The following is a 22,785-nucleotide window of genomic DNA, read 5'->3' as shown; positions in this document are numbered from 1 at the left end:
ATTCAAAGTAAGCCTTTCTGTGCAGCAAAATTATTAGCCTTCCACGAATTTAACGAACCCAAAGTGTCAATTATTTTCTTCATTTAGTAAAAAAAAAATATATATATATATAGTTTTCCAGACCAAACATCCATACAATGCCACATTTCTAAACCTTTCAAGGAAAGTACCTGCTCAATTCCTCTCTGTCAATCAAAAAATCAAATAAAAAAAAGAGATGCGAAATTTCACAGTATGTATGTATCCTCCCATTCGTAAGAATCCTTTTCAGCAACCCAAGATTAGCAGCACGTTCCGCATTTTTGGGAGATGATTCTTTGAGAGGGAAAAAAAAAAAAAAAAAAAAAACACTTGTGAATCTCCTACTAGCCATCGGTATGAGATTTATGAAAGTGAAAAAGACAGTGTGAATAACAGTCACGGTGCAGACAGAAATAAGTGACGAAAATATCTTGAAGGCAATTCCATCTTTGGCCTCCAACCTCGCTTCGAAAACGACAACTCGCCCTTCCAGAAATAAACGCCAGCAGACGCCGATGCGGAATGCATGCCGGCTGCTATCTTTTCTTTTTCATCTCTCTTCCTCTCTATTTCTCAGCTCTTTGTGAAACTGAACTACGTTTATGAGTTGCAAACAGTTCACATTTCTAAAGGTGGTAGATATAAACTAAACGTAAGCTAACCAAAAAAAAAATAAATAAATAAATGACGACTCCAATATATTGTACTATGTTGTTCTTGCATAGGAGAATAAAATCCGATCCCAGACATTTCTGTAACTAGATGCAAAAATAGTGCGCTAACTTAAATGATAAGATAGCTTTAAATTCTTTATGACGGCAAAGCATTCGTGGACTATCTTTAAGGGATGCTTTTCGTACGAAAATTTCCAAGGGAAATTGGTTCCATTTCATGCTGGAATTATAAAAAATAACCGCGATCCTATGGCCATCAGCCGGTCATGAAAAGAACGGGAACAAACTATCAGTGTTTAGGAACCATATCCACTCGACTATTGATATGTCTGATAACTGGAAAAATTTAGCACTTGCTTTGGTTTGATTTCAAAAGCAAACCTTTAAAAAATTAATGAGCACTTCAGTCTTAATCGTGAAGACGCCAACGTTTTTAAACACAATCCCCCTCTCGATCCAATATATGAATTGCGAACAAACTGAATAGCAAAGATACCATATGTAAATCTTCGCAAAAACAATTTTAATAGAATTTAATAGCATCTGATTAAACACAGATTCTTGGGCAGATGCACTAATTTGTATTTATACGCAAGGTCATCGAGAACTGTCCCTGGGTTAAGTTCATGTGTGAGCTTTTTATTTCCTGGTTTAAATTTTCATTCCGATATAAAATTTTGCTCAACTGTTTCCGTATTACGTCAGCATACGGATGGGATCTTTCTATTCTTACAATTACTACCAAAATTCTGTCTAAATCGATGAACTAAGTTGTGTTTGACGCTTTTATTTAGCAGTTCGAAGGAATAAAATTTTAATATAATATACATTTAGCGCTGTCTGATCCCTCCCTCTCCCTTGGGTTTATTTTAGCGGCTTGGTTTTATTTTTTATTTGTGAGAGAGCTAAATGATACACGTGCTTATCACCTACTTTGCAGTGAACTTATGAAAGATAGATTTAAAAAAAAAAAAAAAACTACCACCTTTGCAACATTTGGATTTTTGTCCTAGAAGTGTCTTTTACTAGGAATAAATTCAACCTAATATACTAATATCAATTGAGGCAAATTTCTGTAGTCCGGAGGGTCAATTTAAGTTTGTAGCCATGGGCTTCGCAAAATGTTATTCGTAGCAGAGATTCACAAATTACACTGAAATAATAAATAAAGATTCTTGTGGCAAAAATTTCAAATAACCCTTGATAACATTTTTACGAAAAAAGGCAACAACGAGACAGACAAAAGATAAAATTATATCAAGACATTCAAAATGCTCCTCGGAATATTTTCTTCGGCAAAAAGTACTTATGTTCTTAAATCTTAAGGCCAAAAGTAAGGTGCAGGTTGGTAAGAGAACACATTCAAAAGAGTTTACCAAGTTCAGCATGCGGTTTTATAGTTTTATGATTAAAAATATGAGCTTATTCAAAAACATGCGATCTTCAGATTAAGTTATTGACAGCAAAGCACATAAAAACCACCTGCCTGTAGGAAAAGAAGCTGTCGTGGAGACCTTTCTCAGGGAAACTGTTTTGTATTCAAGTTACACACGGAAGAAAACCTCGAAAACAGATCGTCTGCCGGTATAGATCACGGTCATAAATAACAGACTTTGTTAGCCTAAGTCATAAGCCCAGCGAAATAAAATACGGATCACGTGCGGTCAGAAAGCTGCCAGTTGGCCATCCCTGTATTAAGTTTTCTACGCGGAATTTAAATGAAGAAATATACGTCTTAAAATTTAAGAGGATTTGTTAAAATTTTAATAAAATTTAGTGATCATAAAATTAATGATGGTTTATTTTTTAGATCATCAGTATTCTAGAATTAAGTGTATTAATACCGCATGCGTATGTAAAATATTATCTGAAACTTTTCAGATTTTAACAATCGTCCAAATGGATTTGTCACGGTTTCTTATGCTCTCACTGAAATCGCATTCTACCAAGTTTGCTATTGCAGTCATTCCAGCTAACCCATTTCTTTTTATCTTTTTAGCTTTATCATTAAGCATCATTTCCTTCGCACTTACCCCATATACAATGCAATAGAAAAATTACAAAAATTTTAAAAACAGCATATGTTTAGAATTATGGATGCTGTTAAACGTTGGCACACACCCCTTAATTTTTTCTCAATATTAATATGGTTTGCAATTTTTTTCCTTTTATATTAACAACGTTTTGCATATTGACTTCATTTATTAAATACCATGTTCATACCACCTGCGAAATATAAAATTCAATTCAACAGCAAAATCACAGAATATTTTAAAATATATCTTTGGAATTTCAAATAGTCTCACGCGTTGTTGATAAAAATGTTTTATTATTTTAACGCACAGTATTGCTACTGCTCGCTTTCAAATCGTTGGGTTTGTTAATCAAAAATTCATTAAAATTTTACAAAATATGAACTATAAAACTCGAAGTTCAAAATTCGGGCTTCTAGGTCCACATGTTCGGGAGAATAACTGCGTTATTCAAAATTTGAGAGCTCTAGGTACCGTCGTTTTATTACAATGAGAGGAACTCATGTACATATATGCAGATTCTTGCATTAATTTGCATATTATTATATAATATTTGCTGACAAGAATTTGAAAAGTTTATAGAGAACAGACACAAAATCTCATTTCGAGACTAACAGCCCTCTTTTGGGCTGAAAAAACTATCGATTTAGAAGCAAATATTCTTTTCGCCTGAAATAAAAGGGACCTATGTCTGATAAATCAGCAAAGTCTTACTTAAAATCTGCACCGATCCCTTTTTTCCTTCAATTTTAAAGTTTAAAAATAATGTCAAATATATGGTTATTATTTGTTACACTATTAGAATTATATTAAGAGTTCAAAAATATAATATAAAACAAATCACTAAGAGCGATATATTTCAAGATTTTTGTTGCACAGTTTTTATTCACTAACTGTAAATACCTTCTCTGGATAAAAAAGTACTCTTTGCACATTTTCGGTGGGTTCATTCTTTCTTTGGATATGGCAGTTCACCAAACGGGCATTTAACGTCCAAAATCCCTAATTTTTGAAGAATACGATTGATTGCCTTAATAATTCAGATATTTAATTCATTCGATGTATAATATCAGTGTGATCCTTTATTTTATTATTTTCTAGGAAAATCCACAGGCCAACATAGTTGTAACTACGTCTTTCTAAATTTAATCTTGCAGACAAAAATCTGACACAATTTAAGTTTACTTTGTTATACGATTCGATATGATTAGACCATACTAATGTATGGCTAGGATTACAAGGCATTAAGTGAAAGCTACTTTTTCAAAAGAAAGTCCTTGAGATCATCAAGGACGTTCAGAAACCGCAAGACATGGAGAAAGATGCACACGCGACAGATGAAGAGGTAAAACGGATCCAAGTTTGACACAATTAATTGAATTAGAGGTCGTTTTCGCAACTCGAAACTCGACTTGGAAGAAGATACAAACTCGGTAAGATTACAAGGAAGCACATGCTTCCAATAGCGCTCTATTTACAACCCCCTCTATGCCTATCATAACAGGCAGGAATCTTTTGCCTCTCGGACGAAGTCCAGCGCTGCAAGCAGATCGACTCTAGGTCATACCAAAGAGCCAAGATGATTAGAGCTCGCCATCAACATTTCTGACCCACATCCTCTCTTTTGACGTCACTGGCTGGAAAACAAAACAAAGCGATTTCTGTTTCCCCGTCAGCCACTTTGGCGCTTGGTGAAAAGTTTTCTTCGACAAAAGCGGAAAACTCTGGACCACGAAAAAGCAAAAGTTTGGCATTAAAGAAACTTTTAATGAAAAAAACACCTACTAGCATGTGGGAAAAATTCTAATTACGTGAGAGAGATAAGTAACGATGAAATGGAATAAACCCAACATTTAGATAATGTAAACCACACCCTTCGCGTCTTGCAATTAAATGCTCGACGCTAAATTTCATTTCTGATTCATAGTGGCGGCGATCGGGAATAAGAGGTTCTCTTTCTTCTTTGTCACGCCTCTCATCGTCGTTTTTTCAAGGGATCTAGAAACGAGTGTCTATCTTGTCAAAAGTCCAACCCACGCAGCAATTAATCAAACTCCAGATAATGGATAGTTGGAAACTCAACACATTTTCGAGTTGCGATCTATTATAAACTTCGATTTTCATTTTTGGTGCATAATAATTTTCTCAATTGAGAATTTAACTACAGTCGGTATTCATGTGCAACAATTTCATTGAAATGGCTGTTGCTGTCTTTCTAATCTACAGAATTGCACCTCCTATGCGCAAATCAAGCATCAGACTGAAAAATGTACGACTATAAATCGTAATTTTTGTATCGTTATTAGAGAAGGATTACAGCGGTATCGTATTCTCTGTTGTTAGATACATTACTCTCAATCTAACTTAACTGGCATCAGGTACTTCCGCTAGTAATAAAAAAAAAAAATATTCAAAAATAAAGACGCTATTAAAAGAATAAATTCTCGACAATGTAAACAGGGAAGGAGTAGCAGGGCAGACAGTGTAAACAGGGTTTAAAACTGAGGTTAAAAGTGTAACTTAATCTGACCGTTATTTGCTAGCTATAGCACTAGCATCCATACATTTAGGCCAACTAACACCAATTCTCTCTTTTAGCAGAACTAGTCTCAACCAAAATATACTTTATTGTAATTTTTTATTCAGTACTTTTTAACCTACCATACACTGCCTAATGCACAAAGATAAAACTTTACAATGTACAATTATGGCTCCATCTAAAATAAAACGGTCTCAGAACTGCATATTTCTGATGTAAACTTGAGTGAAATTAATTACAATATCAGGGGAAAGTCAATACAGATGTCAGCATTCACAAAATATTTTCAGTTGCCCGGAAGGTACAAAAGATCAATTATAAGCGACTCTAAGAAAAGAATTTAGACTGAAATGCATATAACGGATTTCTTGAAAAATAATGCAAATTAATGCACAGGATTATCTCTTGATACTGCAAATTCCTTAAGAAAGATATATAGGATAAGATTTTATAAACAAATAATGCCTTCAAAATCTAAGTACCATTCATTCTTTTGAGAGCTTCCATTTTTAAGAACTACGGTTTTGCAAAACTGCTCTGTCTCCTGCTTAGTATTTCAAAAATAAATAAGTTTTTAAACACTAGAAATGGTTGTATTAGGTTAAAGTAGGTTTTAAAACACTTATATCCCAACAGAATGAGACTTCATGACATTTTCAATTCATTTAGCTTTCCGAAACTTCCAATATTAATGGCACAAAATTGTAGATGGGGACACCAACAAAGCGAAACAAATTTTCTGCCTTCCAGTAAGCAATTCTATTCGTGACGATGTCGTCATTTTTCCCCACAACGTCGGATACACAAAAGAATTCATGAATGGATTTCACAATTGCGGGGAAAGTTCCAACACAGTACCCTATTCATTCTTTCGCGGGCTTCGCAATCTGGTGGGTTACATTTTAGGATTAAGGAGAGAGATTTTACCGACAGGTGCTGGCAACGTCAAGAACTTCATCCCACATATAAATCCACCCGCCCCCTTCCTATCTCCTTTTCCCGCTTCTACCTTTATTATACTGCTTCAGTGCCTCAAATAAGGCTCTCGGTATCATTCATTGTTATGAAAAATAAGAAACAGTTCGATACAGACGACGTTTTGCAGTCAATGACACGCTGCTTTCTAAAATAAATAACTTAACCACCTTAAATGGAACCGACATTCTATACTCTCAACCACTGGAATACCATTTAACAATGTAAACTTGCAACTGCGGTTTAGTGTATTATCGTGATTAAATATGACGAAATGATTTATTTAAAAACAATTAAATCAGTTATTGCGTAATTTGCACTGAATTATATATCAGCCAACAAGCATCATTATTTTATTAACATTCAGTGACGTAATCTACATTCAAGTATGTTTTCTCCCATACGTCATTTGATGTAAAAAAATAGTAGTTTGTATTCTCATCCGTTTTTGTTCTGTACGGCATTTCTATGATAACGAATTGATTGTTATCACGTTTCTAGAATCCACGGCCTCATAAATCATATCATTTTAGTTGCTAACTAAATATTCTTTTCGTTGTTATTGGCTAAGCTGAACAAATTATCAATGACATGTATTAATTGCATATTGTCATTGCAGCTGAGACAGATCGTAAGTCAAAAATTCCGTTTTCAAAAAAACATTAAACAGAAAATAACGAAATTTTGCAAAACATGGTATGAGGGTTGAAATTTGGAAATCAGTAAGTACAAACATGAGAGGGGAGACATCCACAAGATTAAAATCCTCACAAATTTTTCAATATTTTATTTTTCTAAAAAGTCCCCTTCCTCACATATAATTCTACTGCACTAACAACGACAGTATATGTAATAACAAGCTATTTAAGTTGTCTCAACATCCAAAATGAATGACAATCAAGAGTATGTTCCTCTAACAATAATTTACATTTGAAGGGAATTATTTCATATTCTTCTTCCAAGAGATTTAACTACAGGAAACATTTATCTGTTAAAATTCTCAGTTTGAAATATTTACAAAAATATTACTTTCATTATTTTTCACATCTTACTTAACTCACCTATCTCAATTACTACATGAACGGAACTCATTTTTAAAATAATTTGTTTCAGTAAAAAACAACGCACTATTTATTGTAAAAAAGTCTTGAAAAAAATTTCCATTCCTTTTACCTTTCTCTGATGCCAAAGAAACTAAATATTCAGAATTCAATTTTCAGAATAATTACTTAATAATTATGTAAAAATATTGTCGAGCAGGGGTTCTCAACAGGGAATAATTCTCCCTGAGCTGTTTTCATAGTTTCATGGGGGGCATGCCTTTTACTTATCTGTTAAGTATTTAGCTTTAATTTATGAACAAAAAAACTTTTTTATTCAAGTTTTGGTGTTTATGAATATTCTCAATACGTTTTTTTTTTTCTTCTTATTTAAAGGGATTAAAAAATAATATAAATTTGAATAAATGTACATGTATTTTTCCGAGTTTTGAAAGGACGGGAGGGGGAAATGATCGTTTAGCAATGGCTGTATACGGCAAAAAAGGTTGAAAATCACAACTCCAGAAGGTCAAATGAAAAGTCTAAATGAAACAGCACACGCGAACTTGAGGTATGTAGGTACTCCCAAACAAGAAATATGCCAAAAAAGTGCACTATGTTTATCTTTCGTTTTGTCCTCCCCCCCCCCAGCTGTTTTTAGCTAGATTTTCCTTTTAATTACATGGTAATGAAATAAATTACTATATAATTTCCTACAGACGAGTTAGATTTTTATTTCAAATCAGAAATTTAATGGGTTAACCCTAAAATTTCAATTTTATTTAATATAAATAAATAACACCTAAGAGAGAAGTGCCACAATGTTTAAACATTAAAAATAAAACCTATTGCGTCTAAGAAAAATCCAATAATAACTCAAAGGAAACTAGTTCCAAAGGCAAACGTTATGCACGCCCCAGTCTCGCTGTTCTTCCGTTGTTTGGCATGTTTAAAAGTTCATCTCCATAATTGCTGCTAATGAAAGTAATTTCATTTCACTTCAATGGATTATAAAGTACACTTGCGTGTTCGTTTTCAGACGGCTGTACGCACAGACGCAAACTGAAGCAATAATGGACCTCACCCACAAAATAATTCCGTGACCGTAGATAATCCTATTGTTCGCAAACCAATGATCTCATCTATCTACTTAATCTCAATCTATACCGCAAAATTTCTTGAATCACAGATAAACAGATACTGACATAACTGCCTGAGACAATCTGCGAGAAGAATGAAACTTCTACATTGAGTTGGTTGGACAGGTTTCAACCTGTAACAAGTGTAATTAAGGCAAAACAAACAAGGACTATATGGCAAAGGAAAGAATTAATGGAAAACTTTTTAGAGAAAACTAGCTTAAACATTTTTAAAGAAAAACACTTTAAATAGGGATAAGCATGAAAACGTTTACGTTCACCAGAATTCGTATTTAAGTCAAACTACTAATGTTCAGCAGTCACTGGTGGGCCCCGCGAGTTCTTTTATTAATGAGTACTTGCAAAAAAAAAGTTCATCATTAGAAAATATATAACAGTCTCAGAAAATAACAGCTCGTCTTATATCTCCAGTTTTTACTATTAAAACCCGAATTGCAGAAGCGTTTGTTGTATAGTATTCTTAAGGCAAAAAGAAAGGTTAATGAGCTTTCATAACCCGAGATTTCATTAACATTCCGCAAATTTAGCTATAAATTCTCAATGCGTTATCATTTCTAAATAAGAAATAATAGATTAACGCACATGTTATTACAATATTTAAGAAAACTTTTTCAGTGAATATGATGTTACAAATGTCAATTATACTAGTAGAATAAAGTTCACATGAGAAATTCGATATAAACTCGTAAAAATAGTTAGGGCCTTTACAACGGCAACTCGCAGAACTAGCAGTCTAGCAAAATGCTAGACTTAAAGGGTGATCTGTATTCACTACACTTTATCATTTATTTATAATATTATATATATTTAATAAAATTTAAATAATTAACGCACTGATAAGCAATTTAACCAACTGTAGTTCGACAGGCTTATATATATAACAAATATTCTCTCATACGTATAAAGCTAATTTAAATGGCGCAAGAGAATTATTTAATTTTAATTTAACTTTACTATTAGTTTCTTGTGAAAAAATATGTATAAATCAGAATCTTCATAGTTCTGAACAAAAACAAATAAAATTTTATAGAAAGTCCGCCCCCCCCCCTCAGTTGATTCTTAATTTGTCTTTGATGCCATTAAATGGGTCAAAGATAAACTTTAAAAGTGCTTGACACCTTGTATAACACCACTAATTCAAAATCCAAACATCAAGACGATAGTTCCAGATTGGCGAACAAGCAGAAAGGGAAGAGACAACAGGAGAAACAATCGCTTCAAAAATAACAAAAGAGTAGGTCATACTTGATTTCGTGATCAGTCATGCTTGGAAATAGCTGACTTATTTATTCAACGTTGTTGCATGCGCAAACATTTCACTGCCCCCTTCCCCTCAGGTATGTTATGAAATTGCCAAAAAACCACTACTTTATTATTTTTGTTTCTTTTCACCGAAGAATCGTTAACTTGTTGCTTTCGAAAGAGAAAGTAGAGCATACTGCCCACACTACTCGAACCGACACGGTCTTGATTACTCAAAAAGAAAATGGTAGGGGATCGGGTTTTCATCCACCGCAACGAAATGACCAAAATGTCAATGATCATTGCCCCTCTTATCAACTTCATCAAAACATGTCTGCAAGCTGCTAATGGTCGCAGATATGCTAAACGCAACACAAAAACATAGGACAGTCAGCACATTAGAAAAAGTATTTTTACAATTTATTATTGTTGCGTAGGTTACAGGTTCGTAATGGATTGAATGTTACAGGTTCGTAATGGATTGAATGCACATTGAACCGATGATAGCTTGAAAAAATTTATTTTCACTAAAGAAATACTTTACAGTTCTGAAACTTTGATAAAGGATACCTGCGTTTCTAACAAAAATTAGCTCGTATTCACGGTACACATGGAAAAAAGAACACAAAAACTAATGCAATCAGCCCGTTCTCTAAAATTCAAACTGGATCGAATAATTAATACTCAACAGTATTATCTGCTGGACAGACGATTAAGTCCTCGTGTCCAACATTTAGGCTACACGATGGTCAGTGTATACAAACAATGTTTAAGCTTCTTCCCCCCCCCCCAACGCTCAATTTCAATGACGTTATTTGACTTACAGAAACAGAAGAAACAAAGGCACAAAAGGAATAGGGAATAATTGTTTTTGAGAAAGGTATAAGTCAGTAACGCCACACGATCAAAGATTCATGTTCAGGAAGAGAAAATCTTGCGCTGAGCACGACGAATAGCAGAAAAATTGCTGTTGAGTTGTTGACACAGTGTTTAAATTGAGAGTGTGACAAAACTACAATTTCAAAAATACAGTGTTAACTTCTAGGCAACCGACACGCAAAATCGACCGATTTTCAGCCTGAACTGGGCTCAACTTGTTAGGCACAACGTTTCAAAGCAACTGATGCAACAACGTTACCATTCGCTTTTGTGAATTTGCCAGTTCTTTTCAACAGTAGGGGAAAAAAAAAAATGAAACAGAAAAAAAGCGCAACTATGTGTGGTTGGTAGTGTCGGAAGCTTTCGGCGTCAAAAAACGACCTTACTACTTCCTTTTATTTCTCCGTATTTTTGTCCCGCATGATTCATTTTTTGGATGCAGAGAGAGCCGAGCACGTTTTGGTATTTAATTCGGGTTACGAGGTTAGCGACTCGCGGTAAAACATTCCTCCCTCGCTTAGTCATATGACTCATGTCTCGACAGACTTTTCCAGTTTCTACTTTGTACACGGGAAAAACAGTGAAAATAATCTGATATTAAAAATAACAGACAGAGTGAGAGAGTTACTTTTATTTCCGCAAACACTTATCTCAACAGTTATTTATAAGCCCCGAATAGACATTTTAGGAGAATCATTTGAAATAAAGTCACAAAGACCTCAGATGGCGCACCACTCGCCTAATAAAAAACACGTTCTACGATTTTATATTTCAGCATATAGATGTATTTCGTTCTTTTTTCTAATACTGATAACTGAACGTTACAGCTCCATTAGCCTTTTATGCTCCTCACTTTTTAGCAACGTCTGAATGCTTTTTGAAATCGCTTCTAAATGATACAACAGAGCTTTTCATAACTATATAAATATGCATTAAGAAAGAATAATAAGCAGGTTCACTCATATGAAATTGCTCATTTACTTCGATGTTGCACTTAATTACCTATTATGACCTTAGGTATTAATGACCTTAGGTTGAGATTAAATTAAAAGCTTAAGAAGGCTATTTGCCTCAGCACTATCTCCGCAGAGACTCGCCAGCACTCCAAGGATTAATAAACAAGGCTCTCGCATCCTTCTCTTACCATTAATTTCTCAATAGTCTTCCACGTCGATAAATGTTTTAAGTTACTCTTTCAGCATAGATATTACACCTATCCATGTCTTGCCTTAAATCTTTATGCTGGTCAGCTACTTAGAAAGGTCCTCCATGAAAGCATTCTCCTCTCGAAAAAAAAAAAATTGTCTAATTTATTTTACGCATGTAACAAATCAAGAAAACACCCATATAACCAGCCCATTCTACGATCAGGTTCTGCAATCAAGTTCTCTGAATTATCTTATCCACTGCGAATCCATTATCCTCCAAATTTTACACATACTAATAACTTAATTTTTCTTTGATTTACAGAACAGAATACACCCAAGCCGTTAACATGCTTCTAATACAGAAAATTAACATAAATATGAAATTTTGCACTGTAAAGATCTTTTTAAATATTCTAATTCATTCTTAAAAAAATTTACAAATAATACAATATATATTTATTTTTTATCACTATCAATAAAACTGTTACGACAGAATGCTCAGATAATAAAGATAAAAGAGATTAACTTTTAATTCATTTAATAAAGACACATTTATGAAGAAAAAAATTGCTTCCTCAACTAAAGACAGCAAATATTAGCTTGTCTAAACCACAACTGAAAATGACGTTATAATGTTATTTAATTTCCGTTCCTTCATCAACAAGCTATCACGACTCACGTGCGAACACGAAAAGCAGACGCAAAGGACGCACCTTTCCATCGGCATTCGAAACAAGTTTTATAAATTCAATCTCCCCTTCCTACCACGTTTTTCAACCTGTCTTCGAAATGTTATCACCCCGCAGCAACTGTTAAAAGTTCTCACGAGCAACAGAGAACTACAGATTGGCTTTATCGTTCTCAGAATTTCCTCTGCATCCCGCAAGCTATAAAAATGGAAGTTACAATGCAAATATTACCAAATCTCTACAGCAATACATTACGCGGAAGAAGCAAGAGTTTTAACTTTTTGTTTTTATAAACTTCTGAGCACATAACATGTTCAATGCTTAACGGGATAATACAATGTACAAAGCTAATGGCAAGCTATAAAACTGATCTGGCATGAAACAAGAATAAAATCAGAGTTCCGTAATGTCCGATTTCTCTTTACTTTTTTCCTCTCCTAATTGATAACGAAATAAGATTAAAATATTCATTCCTTCTTACTGTGTTTTGTTATGGTTAGGACATTTAAAAAGGAATTAAATACATCAAATAAAAATTAATAAAACACTCGTACCTTTCAGTGTCTCAATTTACCAAAACAAACCTAATTAATTAAGGGAAGAGAGAGTAATAATACCCTTAGTCAGCCTTTCAGAAAGAAAAGAAAAAAAAACAACTTAAACGTCTTAATACTTGAACTCACTCCACGATTTCTTACGTTTACATCACCAAATCAATTATCTTAAACTGCTCTCGCGCAATCAAAAAATGTTTCGTTTATTGAACTATGACAAAGCAATCGAGAACTATCTGCCTAAGAGGAGATATACCCTCATGGAAGACTTTTCTAAAGGAAATTGGTTCAGCTCGTATACTCGTTAACACATGGGGAAAACCACAAAAATGCCCATGCAGCCAGTCCGTTCGCCGGGATTCAAATCCCGGACCGAACTACCAGTGTTCAGCGACTTTACCGCTCGGTTGCTGGTGGTCCCAATGAAAAAAGGAATTCCTTACCTAGTAGCTAGATACGGCAAGCACTGAATACTTTTAGTCCAACGTGTATTAACATGTAGGGTTAACTAAGATATCAGCACCGGTTTTAAATGGAAAGAGGAACTCTTCATTCAGTACTAAGTTATACGAGAACTTAGTACCTGCGTAAGATCCTAAAGCAGAGAAAAGAGACTAAGTTTGACCTACTAGCATAACCATATTACATTACGATAATATTAGAGCCATATTAAGAAAGTTTGGGGGCTGAAACTTAGTATTTTTCCAGATAACCCTTCCTTCAGACAATCTTCTTGGCTTTTACGAGAGTAAACTGGATTATACGAAATCAAGGGATTTTCCAGAACCGATAAAACCCTATCTCTAGGTGCAGGGCCTTGACGTGCCCAAAAGAAACAAAGTATGACTTAAATAGCAGCTATACACACGACAGTGCAGATAAAATGAACATATCCAACAGAAAAATATCTTCTAAAATCATCGGTGATTGTTTTTAGATTATTAGATTTATAATTTAAATATTAATAAGTTAAAAAACCATGCATTGCATTCTTTAAAATTTGAAAATTACTATACATTCCATTCCAGTAGGATAGTAAAGCTAAGAATGAATCCAACAGTACATAACCTCAGCTGATTTCACCGAGAAATAATTTCAATTTGGAAACCTGTTACCGCTATGTAAATAAAACTGTAGTTATAAATTCCAACTAAATGTAAGTTTTTAAGAAGTTATTTGTTTCACATATACGCCAATAACGGTTACATTTAGAAATTAAAGAATGCGAAAGTTCTCTCTCGATAAAAATTAAACAAAAATAAAATCTAGTAGCAGAAAATTTCACAAACCCTTTAATATACACTTCCACAGAAATGTTAAGGAGAGAATAGTAGGTAAGTAACTGATCGTCGCGAAGTACGCAAGGCCAATTCCTTTGGAAAATATGCTAACTTATCGATAATCCTTCATTTAAATATATGACACTGAGCAAACACTTAAAGGATTGGTTCATTGCTTGTTGCAATCTCTGTTTGCATTAGACAGTCCGATAGTCATACTCAATCCGATATTGGGTTATGTCTGCATTAGCCGATTATGCTTGCATTAGATGGAAACTTTTTCTAATACGAACATTGTAGCAGTTATTTTTTGAACTAGACAGGAACCTCATTTGCGAAGTGATTTAACTGGAAATTCAACAACACAAAGTGATTAAGATTAACGCCAGTTATAGTATAAACAGCAGTTAAAACTGCCATAATGACGATCTATACAAAACTTTCGGCATTAAACAACTCATTTTAATGCATAAACAAACATAAGTTGTTCTCCATCGTTTTCAATCAATCCAAAATTAGCTTAAACGATGATTATCCACCTGATTACCATCTTCATCAATCAAAACCATCATCATAATGTAAGATATATTTTGATTTTTGCATAACACTGACTGTAATGCTTCACATAAATTCAATAAAGAGAGCATATATTACTATAATCTTAGAAGAAATTTAATTGCCATCACATCAATCAAACTGAAATCGATCTAATGAGACCAAAAGCCCATATTAATCATGTCAGATATTCAAAAATCAGTATAGTCCAGCAAATTACTATCAGTCTCTAAATGATGCAAATTCCCTTGTTTTTTTTTTTTTTTTTTTAATTTTATTCTTGTTTCTATGCATTACACTCATTTCCAGTCACTGCACTGTTCTCCTTACTCTCACCTGGAAAGATATGTATTGTTTTCATTTAAAATGTAAAATTCTTGTCCAGGCAAAATTTGGGAAAATAGCGTGATTTGCTAAAATCAAATAAACTAAATTCTCCACGCAAAATAAAAACGTCAGCTACGTTTAGGCCTCGAAATCTGCCCCATCAGAACAGAAAAAAATTATAAGGAGCCTTTTTCACGTGTGCCATTCGCCAAGTGCGGTTAATAATCAAAGAATTAAGATCATTAATTTTCCTTTCAAGTTTAATCTTCTGCAACTGGTCAACAAACTAGGCTATTTGAAAGTAAAAAGTGCACTTCTTAATAATTTTAATCTTTATTTTATTTTAGCAATATAAACAAATAAAATACACTTAATATATTCAATTGAATATGTTAACGAACATAGGCATCTTATGCTTACGAACATAATGTTACGAATAAGTTCACGAATATAGGCATCATAGGAACATAGGCATTTTGTTATTAATAAAAATATAACATCAGACATTAACTTTCTAACACTAAGAATTAGAATAAAATATTTATTATTATTGCTATAGTTTGTTTGAGGAATATTTCTAACGGTAATTTTTTTTTTTTTTAAATCTTGTAGTCAATCAGAGATCTCTGATTTTTTAATCAGACGGACTGATTGACATTCTATGCGTCAGTTGTTTGCCGCGATTTCGAACCGACTTGTAGTTGAATTTATTTATTTAAATTTTTATTACAATATGAAGCCTTGTATGAAAATTATCTTTCTTCAATAAACAAAACAATCAGCAAACTCGCGCATGCGCAATACCGGTTTTCGTGCACTTACAGCACACATATGCGAATCAAACCCAGGTCCAAACAATTAGGATTTTTCCAAGTGTTATGATCCCTTGTTCTTTCTAAGTAAGCGAAATTAAGCTTTTGTTGACTTCTTTACATCGCCCTCTCCGTTCTTACAAACAAAGAAAACGATTTAAGAATCTACTGAATTTATTTTGATGATTTTTTTAATTATGAATTTATTACAAACTAAATGCAAAAACATTTATAAACTTTTCATATATATTATATTGCAATGTTAATTTTTATAAAGTCGATGAGAAAAACATGACTAATTTAATTTTAGTTAAATAAACTTAGTTGCTTTCCATTGATAAAAATTAATTTTTTTGTATTTTATACAAAAGTAAAAATTAAAATAAAAACAAGCTTATACTTCTAGTTACAAAATCTAAGCAAACCAATATTGTCATTTTAATTGAACAATGCAACAGAAATTAATTTTGTCCCAAAAAAGTCTTTTGTCAATTTTGTTTAAAGAAAATAAAAATGTTCGCACTTTTTTAATAATATAACCTTAGTTAAAATAAAATGCAACTAAAGGATAAATAAAGTTTCCTCATTTTCTAATTACAGTAGATTCGTATTTGGCCTACCCTGCCACCCCCTGGAGGGAGGGGGGGGGAAAAAAGATACTCCTCCTCGACAGGTTTACATATTTTAGAAGAGCACCAATAAGGGTCGTGCTTGGATAGTAACACTAAATTTTGCTAAATTGGTTTGTTTCTGATGCATTGAATTAAGCTGCAGTTTTTTTCATCAGCAAATACGGATTAAAATTACCTAATGCTATATAAATATCTAAATTTGAAATAAAGCTTATTTACATGGTAACAAATTTTACCCCTCTTCCTTGTAGTTAAATATTATTATTCATTTTTACGGGAAACTGCAATAAACTTATTGAAATTCATACTTAATATTACATATATTTATTTCTACTTTTAATAAACATAAGTAATTTTTATCGATTATTCGGAATTTCTACACATTAATTCGCGTAAACGTGAATAAGAGGCAACGAAAGTGTAGCCTCCCCCCCTTTTTTTTTAATTTTTCAGTAAAACAAATTTCGTGACCTCAATTTATATTCCTACGTGAAATCTATGAGGGAACGAAGAAGTTTAGAGAAATTAAGAGCAAAGTTGCTGAACTTGCAGTTACAGTCGGTTCTCTAAATCATTCGATATCTTGTGTCATATCATTACTTGTTACAGCATACATGCACTAGGAACTCGTAAATATTAACTCTGGAGAAAGCAGACGATTATTAACCACTTGCATACTTCATTGTTATTCACAGACATAACCAAACCAGTGTCATCACGGTCGTCGTACCTGTTCATTCATAAAAGAAAGAAAATACAATGTCTCGAAAGTATGGTTGGTTGCTGGACAGACAGGTGTTACTTTACAGAGAGGGAAAGAGTGTAAGGGAAAACTACGAAGCACCCATTAAAATAAATAACGAAACTCGACAGATATCTTTATGCGATAAAACGATATACTATCAATTGACCATTTTGATAATTGGCTGAGATAAAGCACATGAGAGCCTGAGCGATGTGGGGCTTTTATGAAGACGGTTTTAAAGGAAGCTAGATCGTATTCGTGTTACACAAGGGAAAAGCATAAAAACGCCCATGCAACCAGCCGATTAGGCTAGAACCGAACCCGTATCGAATTACCAGTGTCCAGCGACCTTATATAATCGACCATTGATGAGTTATGCACTCCGAATACTACTAGCCAAGCTTCTAGTAATTTTATGCCAGGTTTAAAATTAGGTGATATGATACAGTGTACTTACTGTTGGTTTCAATTCAGACCTACGGACAATGCACATGGGCACCGCCCGCAGATTCTCTAAAAGATGACAGAGCGTGTGACCTTCATTGGTATTGCCGAAATGCTCACATTTATCCACAGCAGGAAAATGTGTATGAGAAATAATTCAGGTTTGGTTTTGGTTTATTAGATGACGGCAAAGCACTCGAGGGCTATCTGCCTTAAGATTTGAATGCCTTCGTGGAGGACGTTTTAAGGAAACTGGCTCGTATACACGTTACACATGCGGAAAACCACGAAAACACCCATGCAGCCAGCCCGTTCGCGGGATTCGAACCTCGGACCGAACTACCAGTGTTCAGCGACGTTACCGCTGGTGGGCAGAAATAATTCAGAAAGGCGGCTTTAAGTGGTAGTTTATTTAGTGAAATCTTTGCTGATAAAGGTACTGTGAATTTTCATACATAGCTGTTATTACGTTACTTCGGTTTTCGTTAGAATGAATCCCAGAATTTTAGAATTTCCTCAGAATGAATCCTTCTTTATGATTCATACCCCACCATTTTTTTATAAAATATAATAGTTCGAATTGTGTATGTCTGCTTACACTGTTATCAGAAAACTTCAGACGCTCTGTTAAATATGAGATTTGAATACAGGAAGTACTTGAGAACGTTATCAAAGTCCAGTCGCAAATTATTTGGAATTTATACTTGATAGATAAAATCTCACCATTTGGAACAACTTCTAACAGATGAAATACTACCGAAACTAGTTATTTGGTTTTTGTTCTGGAAAGACAGAACTCGACAATTTCTGTTCGGATCTGTTTGTCTGTACACGAACGATTACCAAAGTGTCTGGAGCTGGTCATAATCCTATTGATTAAGATTTAACCGTTCGCATATGGTGTTGGAAACAAATTTAGTTATTCTGCTAGATTATAATTTTTCTCAAACTTAACTCACCTGCGATTTAACTTCTATGCAGCACATGATAAAATAAAAAGGACAGAAAAAAATCAACGGTTAAAAAAAGATTTATAGCCCGGCAAAAAATAACGACCTTGCAAGTGAAGGTCGAAATGGGATTTATGCCATTAATATCTTAAGCATGCGAGAGGACGGGGAAGACCGCGGATGAGAGGCCCTTTCTAGGAAAGTACAGGTGAGACATGGGCGGAACTACATTTCCATCTAGACAACGGGCGCCATTCAAACCGTCAACTCTCATCATACTTCGCATGCAGAGACTCTTCACAGCGCCTAACCTCTCCTTCCCATCACCACTACCACCTTCCTCTTACAGGAGGTCGCAAATAATTCGGGTGGTCTATTTTCGCGAATAACCGAAAATATGCAAAATGTTAAGAATGTTGTTCCCCTTCAGAGTACAAACTCATGCTACCTTAGTAGTCACTAAAATTTTGTTGCAAATTAGACACGCGCAGAATTTTCACTAACTATTAGGCATAAAATATAGGGAACTTAAACCAAGACATAAAACAGTAAAAATATTAAAAAGCTTTTACTCGTAGATCTCTAATGATTGTTCTTACTTTCTTCAGTATATATTTTGTCAAGATCATATTTTGAAGTAAGTCACGCAATACATTTACAACTTAATTTCTGAATAAAATATTCACAGATTCCCCCTACTGAAATTGAAAAGACCATGAATTCTGTAAATTTTTGGAAAATGATATACCATCTTTTTTAAAATTAAACACAGAATATTTACTCTAATCGGTTACCACAATGATGAAGAAACATTTTTAAAGTATCACTTTTTATAATCCGAATACCGAATATCAAAACATTTGCATATATGAAGATAAGTTCAGTCAACACTACTCAACTGTGTCAAGCAAATCAGTTTTTCTTCAGCTGAAAAATCTGAACTTCACGTATAGTAGAACTATACAGGGTGTTTACACATTTTTTAGGACGATTTCAGGACTTTCTTAATTAATGTTTAAAATGCAAAGTTTTTTTTTTTTTTTTTTTTTTTTTTTGGTTCGATCTGATAGCCTTTTTACACTGGATTTAACTGGATTATAAATCTGCATCGTGATTTCTACGACAGAAAGGGTTTTGGTAAAATTTTCAGGGGTACTGATTTCTATTCCGCATCGACTTCTTTCCATAATCCTTCAATCGTGATGGATTTGTGCTTAGAGAAAGAGCTGTTTTCAAGAGACCAAAAGTGCGTGCGTATATGTGTGTATGTATTTATATACAATATATATATTTAATATATACTGCGTGCACTGCTTCTGAGTGAGTCTCAAGTTATCAGAGTAACAATAACTATTACGCTAATTAGCTTTTTCTCAGAGCAACTTAATAAACTCCAAAGGCTGTATATATTTTATTCCTTCTTTCAAAGCACAATATACGAAATATGGGTACTTAACGTAATTAACGCAACCACCTGAGTAGACCAAATTTTCACGAATCGCGAAATTTTCAGAATATGTTAAACTAGAGACCATGCTCATGACAATCCTTCAGTCAAGCAACGCCGCCATTTTCGTATGCGTTCTTTTTTATTCTATTCCAACGGTTTTTATAAACAAATTTTGATAATTTTTGCTAATATGAGCTTTAAAATCTGCCAGCAATAGGAAAAACTGCGGTAAAGTTTCTGCAAGAATACAGAATTTTGCTGAACATTTTCTAAAGGGAGCAACGAGGAAATGAGTTTCCTAGATAGCCGCTGTTGCAGAGTTCTGCACGAAGCCAACTCTTCGGAATTCTCAGATTTTTTTTTAAGCGAAAACTGATAGCTGTGTACTTCGGATGAAGAATAGCGAAAAAAAATTACAGAACGATTTGAAGAGCTGCTGCATTTTTTAATGTATTACATAATCCTTGTTTAATAAGTAAAATTTGAATTTTAAATTGCTAAAGTATGTTTTCTTTTCACACGTTGATAATGTTTACCGATTTAAGACAAATACCTATAGCTAGGGAATCTTTTTAAAAAAAAAAAACAAGAAGAATAAAAAAGGCGTGAAAACCATCAACTAGCACCCGATAATTAATTTCTACATTTTCATCTATAAAAAATCGCCATACTGCGTCACGATGGTTCTGTTAATATGTAAGTACCAAAATATATTTCTTTTCTTTGTGCATCCATCTTTTATACATTACAAGCTGTATCGTAATGAATCTACTTTTAATTTCTAACAAAATAATACCACTACTGTAGCGAAAAAAATTATGTCCTTATTTCATCAGGTCTATTGTATGGTTCACCATAACAAGCATAATTTAAATATTCCAAAAATGTAGCTTTATAGGAAACGAAAAGCCCTTAAGAATCTCAGAACTTCTAAATTTAATGCCATAAACTTTCAGACATTATATTAGTCATGTTTGTTATTATTAAATTCAACCACAGAAAAATTTTCTAGATTTTTTAGTACCAAAATTTAGAAATTATTTTAACTGTTTTCAGAAAGATAAACTGACAGTTTTGCAGGAATTGTTAAGGGCTGTAAAATTTAATTCGAAAGCTCCAAACTTACCTGGCAAATGGTCTCGTCTCCACAGTGTACTTGTCAGCAATTGGTTCTGTCCTTATGACTACTGGCTTCTTGCAAACGGATTCGCTGAGGAGACCTTGCAACGTAGTATTTTCCATCGCAAAGTTATATGTACACCTACAGAAAACATAAAAAAATTAGAATGTCACCTATATTTCGTTTCACTTAGAAACCCACTTTTATAATTGATAAAATAAGTAACGGTCCCAAAACTTATTTGTCAAACCGAACTTTTAAATTCTGCATTTAAGACTGATTGATTACGGCTTTCCATCTCTCACTATGCCCGGAATAAATGGAGGAATTTTTTTTCTTGTCAGATTGTAAAAAAGATTTCCTTCATGTGACCGAATTTTATTTCCTTGAAGCTTTTCAAATTCCTCAGAAATTCTCCAACTTAAATGATCCTCATTCCATACTTAATTATCAAACTGCTTTTACATCTTCCGTAATTAATTCCCTCTTTTTTTTCCTATCAGATGAAATGGTGCAGAGTACCATTACATTTGTCAACTTCCGTAACAGGAAGTCCTCTATCCGCACTTAATAATAGATTTTTCTCAATTTTCTCACGTGAATACAAGAATAAATTATTTTTTGTTAACAACTACCTGAACCTACAATTAGGAAAAAAAATTGAATTCAGATTTGTTTTATAAAACAAACTTTTAAACATTTGATATTGTAAAATGAGAAATCTATAGAAGGAGAATGAAATTTTGAAGTTCTAAAACTTCTCATCGTGTTTCTTTTGAATATGCAAAAGGACAGATTAAAAAAATATAGTCGAAATATTTTCGCCAGTTTAATAAGAATCAAATAATAAATCCTCCAACCTAGTCGCAATAAACCCATGCTTTCATTCAAATAGACAGTGGACAGAACTATCAACGGCAGAGTTGATGTACGAGGTTCGGTTTATTAGGTTAACTGGCTAAGCCTCAACGAGGTTCGGTTTATTAGGTTAACTGGCTAAGCCTCAACGAGGTTCGGTTTATTAGGTTAACTGGCTAAGCCCCTAATAGGCCCTATTTTGCTTCAAATAAAATTTCCTAATTTATTTTCAGTGTTAATCTTCTAAGGCCCCTTTTACGAATCGTACTCGCAACCGTACTCTATAATCTAGTTATGGCTCCCAGTCGGCATTCTGTACTTGTCACTTTAACTGTATCCTAAATGATTTTCTTTTGGGGGAGGGAGATGCTTTATTTAGAACAAAATTGCAGAATATTCAAACACATCATTCTGATAGTTTCGTATTTAGGACTGGGCGGTGCCCATATTACATTCTTGTTAGGAAAACCAGTTAATAAATTCTTTCATGGGATATAAGGAAACACTGCTAAGTATTAATAAATGCATTTACTACATAATGTTTCTCGGTTGGTTTCAATATATTTTTTTAAATTCTACACTTAGAATGTTGTTCAGTTTTTGTTTCTGTACAAGGTTAATTACGAATTTTTGAGAGTCATTTCTTTTATGAATGTAA

General features: G+C 33.6%; 1 protein-coding gene across 1 annotated transcript in view; it reads right to left on the bottom strand.

Moving 5' to 3' along the window:
- Drak (Death-associated protein kinase related) overlaps positions 1-22,785 on the bottom strand; it is a 208,130-nt gene that overhangs the window by 172,505 nt on the left and 12,840 nt on the right. Inside the window, exon 2 of the mRNA XM_085814836.1 lies at positions 21,276-21,410. Within this exon, the coding sequence (XP_085670962.1) occupies positions 21,276-21,391 (116 nt within the window). The 5' untranslated portion in view covers positions 21,392-21,410. The remainder of the gene's footprint in view (positions 1-21,275; positions 21,411-22,785) is intronic.

Source organism: Stegodyphus dumicola, chromosome 4, assembly GCF_044657685.1.
Source record: "Stegodyphus dumicola isolate Sdum_Otavi_A_Nest chromosome 4, ASM4465768v1".
NCBI lineage: Eukaryota > Metazoa > Arthropoda > Arachnida > Araneae > Eresidae > Stegodyphus > Stegodyphus dumicola.
This window is presented reverse-complemented; position numbering and strand designations above follow the sequence as displayed.